Source organism: Aulonocara stuartgranti, assembly GCF_965226115.1.
Source record: "Aulonocara stuartgranti genome assembly, chromosome: 3".
Classification (NCBI taxonomy): domain Eukaryota; kingdom Metazoa; phylum Chordata; class Actinopteri; order Cichliformes; family Cichlidae; genus Aulonocara; species Aulonocara stuartgranti.
Genome location: NC_138941.1, coordinates 17,662,478 through 17,676,973, shown reverse-complemented (window position 1 = coordinate 17,676,973; position 14,496 = coordinate 17,662,478). Strand labels below are relative to the sequence as shown.

Below are 14,496 nucleotides of genomic sequence, written 5' to 3'. Positions count from 1 at the left end.
AATATGTGTTTTTGTAACAAGCTGCTTATAAGACTGAAAATTAGAAAACACAAACAAAAAGCAGCAAATGACCTTCAGAAAGCTTTTCCGTTTATAGATGTGCTTGATGTTTGTAGCCTTAAACTAAAGCCAGCTAAATTGTGTTTTAATTTAAGCTCCTGTCACTTCACTCTCTAAAGACAGGAAATAACACGACTCCTTCAAATGTGGAACTATGTCTTAACAGATATCAGCTATTCGCTAATCCTCAGAGTATTTAAAAACATCTTAAACAGAAAGAGAAAAATAATGTCGAAGAAAACACAGACTCGTTACTTGCCTTTACTTAAAATACAACAAATGAGAAAGGTTTGTTCATGTCATTCTAGAGGTCCCAGGCCTTATCATTCAAGACATGTTTAAGCAAGCAATATAAATGAAGCACAGGGAAGGCTGAAAAGTACATATAGTCAAGATTTGCATCACTGAACACATGAAAAGAAAAGGTTTTTTGAATACTACACATTTTTGCATCACAATTGCTAATCTAACTTCTTAAAAATGTATCTTATTTCTATTTTGCATGTAACATTATTAGTTTTCAAGGTTTCTAATGACAACACAGCTGTTAATGTACGGGAGTAAAAAGAATAATATTTTCCTCTGAAATGAAAACTTATTGGGTTTCACAAAATGGAATCACACACACATAAAGTAGCTACAACACTAAATGTACGAGTATATTTTGTTATCTCCTGGTTTTATAATAAACCCAAACCTGCATCATAGTTTCAGCACACGTTAAACAATGTTTGTTCTGTTAATCTGTTAGTCTGTTTAGAGAATAAAATATATGATTTCATTTTCATGTGTAACTGCTCTACATGTCTCCTGTGACGTGGTTCACGTTCGAAGGAACAGACTGACAGAGTTTTGACGTTTTACATTATGACGCTGCATCATTGTTTTTGCACATTGAGATGTGTGACAAGAACGTGAGGTTGAGACTGCTTTACATATGATGGGAGCTTAGCTATTATTGCCAAAGACAATTAAAGTGCATGTTGCTTACCCACTAACTTAATGGCATATACAGCAATTCATAAAACATACATTAATATAATACTTTGCCCTATAATGCCTTTGTCTTTGTTTATTTACTTGTATACTAAGTAAACAATCCTCACATCTTTAAGACAAAGTGATATAACTGACCTCAAATTAAATAGGTTATTATAGGTTATTTAACAAACCAGGCAAAGTTTAAATGAATTTTCAAACAAGTCTTGCATTGAAAACAACAACAACAACAACAAAAATTGCCGCTCTTTCATAAATTCATTCAGATAACCAGTTCAGCATGAAATTTGGCACTTTTTCCAGCTTTCCTGTTGCACACACGGCTCAGTCATGAGCACGAAATCGCCTGAACATATTCTTTTTGTGTGGTATTTACTGCGTAAATGAGTCTAAGCAAAGAAAAGGCATGAAAACGATGGAAGCCTGTCTGATCTATGACTTAGTCGTTTAATATACTGTCCCCAATTCATATCCTCAGGCTTGAAAGCAGCACAGGTGCTGAAGCCAATCTTAAGCTGACTGAATTGATATTAAAATATTTTGTTCCTATTGTCCGAACAATTAAATATGTCATTTGATTTGTGCTTGCTGGTGATTTGTGCCAGTGTCAGCTGTAAAGTGTCGTAATTCTTAAACTGACAAACGGCTTTTTAAATATCTAATTGTCCAAAAGTAGCAATGAACCACTGGAACATGGACAATGAAAATCCCTTAGGTTGTGTGTATGTTTCTGTAGTTTTCTAACCTCCAAGCACAGGATCCTGCAAATAACTAAATACAAAATCGTGTGTATTGACTGTGCAACCACTGTCTTTTACAGAAGCTAGCATACCGAAGAATCATGGCTGTTTTCTCAACAGCAACCAAATTGTTGTGATTATGTCGATTTAGTTTGTTAATAAGGAAATAAGTTTTAGGTGGAGATCTGCAAACTTTGCCTAACACTACGCAGCTTTTTGTGTTTGCATTGATAAAACTGCTTCATTTGCATTTCCTATATGTGCAGTTTGAAGTTATGTGTGAGGACCACAAAATGGAAAACATGTTAATGTTATGCCCAAATCTGTAAAAGTATCAGTGAATTAACACCCCAAACGTTTGCATTTAAACAAATTATGAGTTTGAGTGTATAACAAATTCGTTAGACCACCAAATGTCACGTTTATACCAAAGTCTTGGTAATTATTTGTTTTCTGTGTTTCTGTGCTGGTCAGTCCACCAGTATGCACAAGCTGTGTAATCAGAATTATATGTTAAGTGTTAAAATATAATTAATGTTGTTACCCATGGGTTTTCAAATTTACTGGTTAACACAAAAAACAAAATAATAATAATGATGGTAATAATTGTTATGCACTTTTTTATTTAGTTGCCAAATTACATTTTTTTTCTTGCATTTCTGAACAGAAGTTTTACTGGTTGAATATTATGATTCATTCATTTTAGACTTTTTAGGAAAGTCCAATGTGCTGGATTAATTTTGGGTGTAAAAATGTTAATTTAGTTTATTATTATAAATAACAATATGAATTTATTTGTAAACAGGTTTCGACAGATTTATAAATATTTGTGTTTTGTTCTTATTCTGACAGGAGGCCTAATAAACTTGTTAACCAACGTAGAGAGGAACATGTTGCAGAGCTGCACAGTTTGCTAATGAATGTGGTCACATTCTCTGCAGTCGCTTTCCAATAAATACACGATTTTTTTCAGAGCCAAACACCTTGTTCATATATTTTTTTTATGACAAAAAGTAACTAAGCTTGATCCATTTCTTTGCCTAAGCTAGCCCTAGTTGCTATTAAAAGATACATTTAAGCTTATCAAAATGTTTATTTGATTGTGATTAAAATACGTAGCAACTTATTTAATATATGCTTCAAAGATTTGAATGTCTCAGTGTGTATTTAAGACTATAAAATGAACTTATTGTTGTTTTTTTCAGTTGTTCCCTGCAATGACTTCTTGTGATTACAAAAATCAACCTAACAAACTGACTTCTCATTACACAACAGCAGTAGAAAGTTATGGTACATTATGAAAACTAGTGGTTGGTTGAGTCACAGCTGGGAAACAAATTTCAGTTATTTTGATTTAAAAGTGGAGGAAACATGGAATACGGGATTAACCGGCAGTCAGCAGTCACATTGTAACAAAGTATTTTGTTCACCAGTAAACAACAAAGTGTCTTGTTTATGAGTAAGACTGAGAAGCAGCAGAAGAGGCAGACGTTTATAGGGTTGGCCAGGCTGAAAGCATTGCTTACTGTCAACGTTACTCTCTTCTGGCACACTGGCTTAGCTGAGGATATACTTTCTTTGGTTACAACCTATCGAGTGAAAAGCTGACTGCCTGTCTTGTTAGAAATGTGCTGAGGATGTGACGACTCAAAAAGCAGGAGGAATTCTGTGTAAAACTAAAGATTTATCTTTCTTATAAAACAGACACAGTCATCCTTTCACGTATATTTGCATACCAGAAGAAGAAGGTAGTCAGAGTCAAGATTAAAGCTTGCCAAGGCAAGGAAACTAGTTTTTACAAATGAAAGTGTATTTCTAAAAAGATACACACTATTTACCTGGTCTCACTCTCTCTCTGTATTTGGTCATTTAAATAGAGAAATAGAGATATAATACGTGGAGATGCAGATGTAATTTCAATTCTGTTCGGTGAAGAATTATAAAGAACAGTTAGGCCATAAAGCTTCCTCGTAAAAATGAAATATGCTGTAGATAAAGCACTAATGCAGTACAGACAGGTGAGACTCTACCAAATTTAACACATTTGTGCTGGAATTTGGTGGTAAAGTAACATTTTAGACAAAATAGACCAAAAAAACTTTATATGATGATGGCGCTGATTTCAAAAGCCAAAGATTTTTCCTTAGAACACTTTTCAGGACAATCATGCAAACACATCCAGCAGAGCACACTTAAATAGCCTATAAAAGTAACACTAAAGCTGTTTCTCATTGTGGATCGAAACATTTTGCATTAAAAAGCAGTCGAGTTTGTGTTTAAAGTGTTGTGATTTTATTGGGCGAGGTCTAGCTGTACACAAACTAATATTATCTTTGAAAAAGATCCTTGAAGGCTACTTGACATTAAAAATGTAACAATATACTAAATCATTTGTTAACGCAAACTTTTACTTTCATAACGTTCGTCTCTGTTTTATACAAAGCCAGTAAGCTGCACAGTCATCAGCGAAGTATTTTTGAAACATTAGCATTTTTGTTTGGCATTGTTGTAAGAAAGTACTCAAGCCTAAATTTGTCTTACCTTTTAAGAAGTTAATAATGGTATTGCAGCAGTTACATATGAACTCAGTAACATGTGTTTAAAAGAAAAAACATAAACCTGTCCATATTTGACCTGTCCATTCCTGCTGTTGACATTCCCAAGGTAATGCTGGTTAAAGATGATGTTACCCAAAATTAGTAAATTACTAAAGCGCCCTTCATAATGTTTGGGACAAAGTTTTGCCTTTGGACAACTCCACAGTGGATTGTAAATTAAAAAAAACTGTGATTGATGAGCTGACAGTCAGCTCTAATTTAAAGGGTTTAACAGAAAAATTCAATGACTTGTTTTGCAAAGCCCCATTTTCAGAGGTTCAAAATTTCTGGGATAACATAAATTTATGTCTTAACATCAATTTTAAGACACTTTAAAAAACGAAGGACTGCATTTTTCAACCAATGTCTGCTTGAAGTCTAGAAACAATGGACATCAGCAAATGTTGTTTCCTTTGAGTTGCTCAGCTCGATCTTTACTCAAGACAAAAATAGATTTCCCTCTATGTGCTGACATACCACTTTGGATTTAATCCTCAGTTATTATGAAACTGTGGCCCTCTTCCACAGTGTGTCCTGAGCTCTGGCTCTCTCTCCTACCCCCTGCTGGTTGCTTGGCTGACTGTTGGGGCTTGCTCTCTATGTTTCAGGGTCTTTACCTTAACACCTAAAGCTCCTTGAGGTGGCTGTTGTGATTTGGTGCTTGCTGGGTTGAGACATGTGAGACTTGGGCATGGAAGAACGTCCCGTTTCTTTTACCTTGAGAAACTGTTGGGTTGCTTTTTCAGTATGATTTGGGTCCTAATCTGTTTGCACTGTTAGTGCTGTCTGATCATTTTCTGTCTGAGCATCGTTTGGTTAGGTCTGAGCAGAGAATAAAGCGCTGCACACTTCACAATGAATTCTGCTGCTTCTATCAGCAGTCACGTTGTCAGTGACCCAGTTTCACTGGCACGATGCTGGCTCCACCATGTTAGGCAGATGCTGTGTGTAACAGTCACAATTGTGTGGTGTCTCTTTAAGACAACTTAAGTTAATGTTAATGATGTCACAAGTGTGCGCCACTGCTCTCTGTAGTGTGGGAGAAGTGTGCTTGCACATGGACGTATGGACTGAGATGGACCTCATATCTTTATCTCCTAACTCAAAGTAACGTTACAGGTTGTATGAACACAACTCGCCTTGTAAGGTTGGTGAAGAGTGTGTTTAAAGGATGAGCACTGTGGATTTTTGCGTTTTGTGGGAGAAACGTTTCGTCATCACCAGGTGACTCCTTCAGTCTCAGCTGACTGCAGCTTTCAATCTTATAAACAGGACATTTGCATAATGACTGAAACCAGCCCACTGAAGGAACGATGGGCTGGGAGGTCAGTTCCTTAATCTTAATCATGCAGATTCTCATGACCATTGATCAACAACCACTGATCAAAACCCACTGATCAATAACCATGAGCACCATTCACAGAGAGTTGGGGAATGGCTGCAATCACAGCATTGTAAGATGGTGACAGATGTACCCTTAGGCCCCCTCCTCGATTCAGAGATGGTCTTTCTCTTTTCACGTAAATGGCCTCCGTGACTCCGCCCTCAAACCAGCGTTCCTCCCTGTCCAGGATGTTACATCCTCATCATTGAAAGAGTGTCACTGGCCTGTAGGAGTAAATAGACTGCAGAGTCCTGGCCTGACGAGGTGGCTCTTCTGTGTTGTAGCCAGAGGTTGTTTGGTTTCCCCGATGAATAAATCCTGACAATCCTCCTGCACTTAACAGCGTACACTATGTTACTCTGTTTGTGTCGGGGGACCCGATCCTTGGGGTGGACCAGCTTTTGGCGCAGCGTGTTTTGGGGTTTAAAAGCCACAGAGACCTGGTGTTTAGAAAAAATCAACTGCTCCGATACTCCTGACACATATGGGATCACTACAGGTTTTCTCTTAGTCAGCCGTTGTCCTTCTCTCCTGGATTGGCTGGACCTTTCCAGCCAATTTCCTGCTATTTATAAGGTTGGGGAAACCTGCAGTCAGCTGAGACTGAAGGAGTCACCTGGATGAGTGACGAAACCTTTCTCCCACTGAAAACGTCCAGATGAACAGAATCAACCTTTGGTAATGTCGACGTTCTTCACCTGCAAGATTTTGTTTTAAAATTACAGTAAATTTACAGTGAAACACTTTGAATTATGATTAACCTTCAAATATTATGTCTGCTTTCTTTTTCACTAAATAACAGTGAAGCAGGCCTCACCTGCCACAAAAGCATCTGTCAGTCAATTGTTCCATTTATTTTTGAACATCTGAAAGGTAGGGGGACTACGCCATTTTATACTATACAGCTCATGCATAATTTTTGTAAAACCCCTTAAATTAAACCTGAAAGCTTGCACTTCAGTAACATATTGATTTGTGATTTCCACAGTGGTGCTGTTTAGAGGCAAAGCTGCAAAAATGTGCTGTCTTTGCCCCGAACATTCTGGAGGGCGCTGTTTTTGATCCCAAACGATTGATTCTCGATATAATGTAGACACAACCTTCAAGGGTAGTTTTAATAAAGTGCCTTTAGAAATGTGCAGATTTGACAACCCAATTCAGCATTACACATATTTAGAATTTCCATATTTACACAGAGAACAGAATTGAAAATGAGCTGTTGCACTTTGTTTGCACAATTTTACTTTACGACAGTGTGTGGGAAAAGTATCCTCACGTTCATCACTTTTTAATTTTTTTACATCTTTGTAGCTCAACTGCAATAGGGTCCGCGCAAGACTTATAGCAATGACAAAAACAGTTTGCTTTTTATTCAGTGAAATTAAAGAACTTTTCTAACTTCTGATTGAATTCACGACCTCTCGTCAGGACAATAATCCTCACGTGTATTCGCATCCTATGTGACTCTGTTGGACTCTATCAGATTTGATCATTCTTTGAAAATCATTTAAAAAAACAACAGGGTGTTTTAGTGCTTTTCCACAAGTCCATTTTAGATCCATGGAAAGAGGTATTTGTGTTATTTTGTTCCTTCTCTTGTTTTTTTGAGGAAACGACATGTTAAATACACCTCAGTAGCAAAATCAACGCGTCCAGTGTACCAGTTAATTACTATAAACTTTATAAATTCGGCATTAATCATAGACCTATTGTAGTTGATTACATGATGTAGATGATTTTAAGTTCCCATCATGTGTCTGTGTATTGTTAGTTCTTCAAGGTTTTGTTTTGTATCTAAAACTACATTTTGTTTACTTGATTTTGCTCCTCAGTACAGAGTGTTGTGTTTATTTGTATTTGTGTTACTTTCTTGTTGTTTAAACCCTTGTCTTCCTTCCTGTCATGCCTCGACAACTTCTCCTTATTTGCATCCACCTTCTGCAACTAGATGAGATCACACTCCACCACGCATTGCTCAGTATACTCTTTCACCAGCTCCACACTCAGGGTGTCGTGGCAGAATTCAGCCATGGCCTTCCAAAGCGGTGGGTCTAGGAACATCTGGCACATCACATGACCCTTCAAGGTGGCAGTATGGCGCTGCAGGTGGTACAAGAACTGCTGTCGAGCGAGGGCGAGGTCTTTACCAAACATGTCGATGTTCAGGTAATACCTGGTTAAAGAAAACATCATGACTGTGTGAAAACAGTTTCCCATTCTTAGCAGTATGATTGTAAATGCAATGACCACATTATAGAAACAACACGTTCTCATCCCAAAACGTAACGTTCGACGCCATGTGCCAAATCGTCGGTATGTTACACAGTCGGACACATGAGAACCATTTGGAATGAAACATGTAAATTTATTTTGCTTTCTCATCATTAATCGCTTTGGAAACACTATCTAATACAATTGAGACTGTGGTTAAGGTTAGGGCTGCAATACACGGTGCATATCATAGGTGCTATGGGACGCCTCAGGACGTGACAAATCGTCAGTATGTTACGCGTTGGGAATAAGAACGGTCTCTATAGAAACTATCTGTACCGTGTAGAAAAAAGTGAAATTGTTGTGCTCCCTAGTGATACTATTAAAAGTTGCTATTATAGACAATGGTTCGTGTTACTGTCAGTACACTTGCTTCAGCAACATCCATTTAGTCCTATCAATAAATGAAGAAGGAACATTTACCAGTCATCTCCAATGGGGACCCTGAATGGGAAGGTACAGAGGCTGGCCACAGTAGGATTGGACACATCATCCACCATCCAGTCAATCTCCTTCTTTAGTAGGATTGCCATGTTACTGGGCAAAAGCTTGAATGGCTGCCAGTCTTGAATGATGGTTGCGTTAGGGAGGACCCCGTGCATCAGGTCACTGTTTAAGTACAGCTGCTGGATTGCTGTATGGTCCAGATGCACTGGAGGAGGACTGGAGCAAAAGGTGGACAAAGTGGATTCATTGTCTCCTTCTAGACCAAATTCAGAGAGATGCAGCTTGAGGTCTTCAGCTCTGAAGCGCATCAGCAGGATTCCCTGGAGAGAGAAAAGGCAGCATTGAAAGCATGCAAACAGCCCAAAAAGGCTCATGATGACTAAGAAGCCATTTAACATCAGGACAGATCAAAGCATTTATTTACTCTACCTGCTTAGTTATGATGCGGTACTTTTCAAAGTCCTTTGGTCCAAGCTTATCATCACGGGTCAAGCGGCATACTTTGACCTCTGGATACCTAGATTTAACCAGCTCAGCACAAAAGCGTAGCAGAACACCTGCCACGCCCTTGCCCCTTTCCTGGGGGGCAACACGGAGACCTTCCACCAGCATGGTCTCCCCCTCATCGATGACACAGACAGACTCCAGAGCAATCTACCAAGCAATCAAACAAAGGAAGATAACAGACAAGAAATTACAAGCCATCACGCTGACATGGATACCTTTAATTACTTATTTATCTAAGGGGCCAACTCTGCTAGTTTGTGAGGAAGTCATATCTAGTTGCCGGGTGTTTTACTCAAGCTCATAGTAGCAAGTTTGGCGGTCCATTAATAGGAGAGATAATTTACTTAATTATGTGCTCCAATCAACAAACAGCATTCAGATATATGTTTTTTTTTATGTTTTATATGTATAGTAGATGTATATGTAGAATGCAACCTGCTGAGGTTTCAGGCTGGCTGGGTCATTTATCAGGGTGATGCTTTACAGCCATTTATCCAGTGAACTGAACTTTTACTACTGAGTGAACTTACCACTTTTCCATGTTTGCGTGCCAGTATAACTGTACGGTTGGTATCCTGCAGCCAGCTAGTGTATCTAGTAGGTAGATAGTCAAGGCCTCCATAGATGTCCTGGCTCATAGCCATGATTTCATCAAAGTCCTCCTCAGTTGCCACAGTAAACTGAAGGCCTGCCTGGGACAGGGCCTCTGGGAGCTGGGGCATATTCAGGCTGGTATCAATCTTCATCTTGGAACAACTGATAAGATAAAAATGGAAGAGATATTATTGTGGACTATATTAAATCATATTTTGTGCTTCAGAGCGGGATGTCATTCTCGCGTAATCAAAAATAATTAGCCACAGATAAGTAAATCATTTTACCATTTTCTGAAAGCAGAATATAACAGACCTCAAGGTGTATGGCTGGTGAACCAAGTTCACCGATTCCATCCTTAGCAAAGGGGACAAAACATTAAACACTTTAGTATTAACCACACCAAGAGACACACATTCATTATTCAAAGGCACTAACCAATAGGAAATCAAACATACATGAGAAGAAGAATTAGGAGCTGATTGCTTCTGCAAATTGGATTGCAGATTTTCGCATTAGTGGAGAGGCCGTGCATGTAAAATAAGAGGTTCTATCTCGGACAGAGTCCAGAAGAGTCCTTGTTCATTAACCAAATTATTTAACAGCACATGTTTTCTTTCTCACAACACTGTGGGAAAGCCCCCGGTTTGGACCGGGTCTATCGTTGGTTCCATTCAAATACAATCAGTGCTCAAATGCTTTACGGATCACGTCTCTGATGTTAAGTAACACATTTTTCAATTCAATCCAATTTTACTTATATTGCAATAGTTCACAAAAACAGCCACTATAGGTGCTTTATATTAGAGAGAGAACCCCAGAAATAAGCTGAGCAAGATTTTGGTGTTGATCGGGAGAAAGAACTCCAGTCGAAGAAAAGTTCAAGGAAGAGCCTGCATAGCATCAAATTATTATAAAGAAACCCAAAAAGTGCAGATTTGGGGAAGAAAGGTTTTGGCCATTGCAGCACAAAATCCAAGATGAACATGTCCTACTATGCATAGTAGAAAAAATTCAGCTTAAAGACAATGAAGCCTTTCTCTTCAAATTACAGCCCCACTTCAAAGACTGAAATATCTCTCTTTTACTACCAATGAAACATCAAGGAATGTGAAGAACAATAGCTGCACATCACTTTGAGAGGTGATCATGAATTGGGACGTTTACCTTACATCAACCTGACATCAACCACCTCGGTAGACATACCATTGCATGTCAATTTGTGTAGCAGTGGGTGGCAAATACAAGACTGTGGCAACAGCAAACCACAAGGCCTCAAACACCGAACCACAAAGGGAAAAAGAGGGATTTTGCCGTATGTTCAGAAGACACAGATTGTGCAACCTCTGAAAGAACATGATTGGAGCAACTTGGTCAACAATCTGCCAGCAGTTGCCATGAAAGAAGTGTTAACGGGGTTTTAGAGTTTACTTTCAGCTGGAAAAGATGATTCACAGTACAATAACATACTCGCAGCAGAGTACAGCCAGAGGCATAGACTGCACATCAAACCACGAGCAACTACAGTGAAGAAAATGAAAAGATCGTTGCCACAGAGTTATGACCCCAACTACAGACACAGAAGTGGTGAAATCCTGTGGTTCTGAAAACTCAAGTCCAATTCAACCACAGTTGTGGCTGAATCACAGAAGGGCAAGCAGAGAAGATGGCTCATTTTTAATACTGTTTAATGTCGCATCATATTCTAAACATCATAAGTCTGTAGTGGCTGTCCTGTGTGGACCACATTACTACAACCTTTTCAAGCTTCATCTTATCTGCATCACACATGTTGGCCAAGCAAACTCGTCTGTTATGAATCTAAATTAGTGAAGATCATTTACTGGCTAATGCTCTCTGTGTTCCCATCTGAAGCATAGATCCTAACTGATCTCAGAGCAGTGAAAGCAGATTCAGCGGCAGCTTGCCAGGCATGCCATCATGTGCAAGCCACCAGGAAAAAAGCTGCTGGCCTCTCAGCTTGCACAGCTCCAGTCATTGTTAACAGGAGATGGACAAAACCGTCAAAACACAGAGAGCTGCAGTTTTCTATGAGATTGAAAGAAGCACAGTTTTCAGTGGCAACAACCAACTGTGGCCACAACATGGCAGTAATGTTAACTGACAGGTTAATATTACTGCCAGCGCTGTCTGAGATGAAAGGAGATAGATCGCTTTACTTTGGTATGTTTTAATTTATGTCTATTTTTAAACATTAGACTTTTGTATGACAGAGTATTGGGGTCACATTAAGAAAAAAATATTATTGATCATTCTGAGAATAAAGTCAAAATGTGGAGATTATACAGTTGTTTCGACAGCTGCTGTACCCTCTGAGTTTGTGAAATTGTTCTTCAGAATCGGTTTTAGTAACAAGGAAGGACGTCGTTTCTCTTTTAGCACATAAACACAGGGTGCTGAAAAGTATAAAGATGGTGGAGAAGCTACATGTGGTCAGAGAAACCACACAAACCTGGTCGAGTGGCTGATTTGCTTCACTGACTCATGTAAACAAGTCATTTTGCATAACGACTGTGATGGTCTGTGTTGAAACAACAACTGTAATCTGCATGTTTCAACTTTTTTCTCAAAATTGTATTTCAACTTTTTTTTCAAAATATTGAATAAATTGAATAAATTTCGACTTTATTCTCAAAATGATCAATAACATGTTTTTTCTTAATGTGGCCCTAAAACTCTGTTGTACTTGTCTTGCAGTATCACAAATTCTGAAATGTACAGTTTACAAATGAAGAACAGTTGCAAACTTTGCATAACAACCCATTGTAGACTACAACTTTTCCACAGTAAGATTAACCTCAAGCTCAAAGTGACAAAATCACACACAAAGAAAAAGAAATGACATTTGATTCAATATCTACCATTACAAAAACAAATATTTATTGTTCAATGTGAATACATAAGAATGCCATAGGGGCACTAAGGAGAAGCAACAACCTGTCCACATATTTCAGCATCTGTCAAACACAAAGCTGCTATGTTAAGCAATACATTTGTCTTCAGCCTCCACACACCTGCAGTACATAATTCTGTACTACTAGAATTGCTCACACTGAACACTTGTAATTATAAAATGTCAAAAATGTACAAAAATGGCCCAAGAGAATCAGATAACCTTTGATGAAAATTTAAAGAAAAGTAAAATATATGGATGAAATGTATAAAGACGTAACTCTGAGAGAATCCTGGAAAGTAGAGGAATGCTTAATTTGTACGCTAACAATAAACAGTGCCTGTAGTAAAACGTTGCACCGTCATTAGGTCGTATTTCTGTGTAACAACTGGATGTTTGTTTGTGGATTAATGTTCTAGATTTGAACCCCTCAGAACTTTGTGTTCTCTGGTTTCTTCCATGAATCCAAACACATTCATGTCGTTGGTGATATTTTTAATTAAGGTTGATGCAAAATAATTATGTCTTTAATGGAAGGCAGACTAGAGAGACTGAGACTAGTAAAGCATGATATATTTATTGTTTTCGTTATTGTGGCTGAGCTGGGTTATTATAAGTCTGTTTGTCTGGGTTTGTGATGTGCTGAAGCACTGGAGTGTGGACAGTTCATTGGGGAAGTGCAGGCTAACACAGAAATGCTAAACTTGTTCCTACAATCTATTAATCGGCCATGTGAGCTGCAAGGGCATTTGCAGTGAAAACACTGTCTGGTCACAACAGATTGAAATGTACACATTGGGGACGCTGGTATTTTTCCACCATGCCTTTGAAGCTGTGAGATGAGGTGCCATGCTTGGCTGAGTATCCTGGTCCTACCAGTGAGAGGAATGCTATTTTATTTTTGCCTTTCTGTCTCTCAAACACTTCTCTCGTGTTCCTAATGGTTCTCTCTCAATGGCTGGCAGTGTTCTCCAGACAAAATGGAATTGGGCAACACTGACTGACCATCTAACGTGCAACTATCAGTGCGGACCTACGTCTAGTTTTTGTCCGAGCTGCCCAAAGGAGCTTTAGAACTGGTGGCATGAAAACACAGCGGGAAAAAATGTAACCAAAAGATTCACAAAAACAAGGACCAGACCATGATGTGACTTTATTGGTGAGTCATGAAGAACACGCATTATTCATTAATTTCAGTTCAGAAAAAAAAGGCTGCTGTTGGAAATGTAGGCAGTGTGCCTTTCACTCACAGAGCAGTAGTAGTGGTTATAATAAACATACACAGCATTTTAACCAAGGTGACAATAAGTTGAAAAGACTGTTCCTGGTATTAAATTTCTTACACTGGTCATCTTTGGTGTGAACCACAGTGTGAACAAACTTTTTGCTTTTATGCATCAGTAATGCTTAACAGTGAAGTGTGTACAGCTGCAGCTGTACTGAGGTTTACCCACTGTTGGGAGTCTCTATGTGTTATTCACTCAATACACGATTTTAAAGCATGTATAGGCTGTCACATGCACAGGTGGCAAAAACTGGAAAATGCTGGAAGCTGAAATGCCACCGAAGCACATCGCCCTCCATAAAGGCAAGGACAGCAATAGCTATCATTCAGTTTTATTAGTGCTGTCAGCGCTAAGCTTATTAAAATGCCGTTAACGCCATAACCACAAATCTCCATTAGCGAGTTACCATGGCATCAACGCGTTAGCGCGGTTAGCTCATTGTGCATTTCACAAACGAAGAACAGTTTCAAACTGCGGTTATGGTGTTAAAGTCATTTTAACGAGATTAACGCTGACAGCACACATTTTTATACATTTTCTATGTGTGAACATATTCAGCTCTTTACAAGCAGAGAACGAGCCATGTGCTCAGCACACGTTGTTGTTGTTATATGTTGTAAACATGCAGCCTCCTCATTGCACTCAACTGAGAAAGTACACTGACATTCTTTAACAACCTATGAAAAACGTTAGCTCA

The 14,496-nt window shown here is 38.6% G+C and overlaps 1 protein-coding gene across 2 annotated transcripts in view; it reads right to left on the bottom strand.

The window, feature by feature from the left end:
• Window positions 1–307: 307 nt before the first annotated feature.
• nat16 (N-acetyltransferase 16) overlaps window positions 308–14,496 on the bottom strand; it is a 41,771-nt gene continuing 27,582 nt past the window's right edge. For both annotated transcript variants that reach the window (XM_082527681.1, XM_082527680.1), the window contains 4 exons: window positions 9,536–9,761; window positions 8,928–9,152; window positions 8,475–8,818; window positions 308–7,953 (listed from right to left, as the gene is read on the bottom strand). In XM_082527681.1, the coding sequence (XP_082383807.1) occupies window positions 7,725–7,953; window positions 8,475–8,818; window positions 8,928–9,152; window positions 9,536–9,751 (1,014 nt within the window). In that variant the 5' untranslated portion in view covers window positions 9,752–9,761 and the 3' untranslated portion in view covers window positions 308–7,724. The remainder of the gene's footprint in view (window positions 7,954–8,474; window positions 8,819–8,927; window positions 9,153–9,535; window positions 9,762–14,496) is intronic.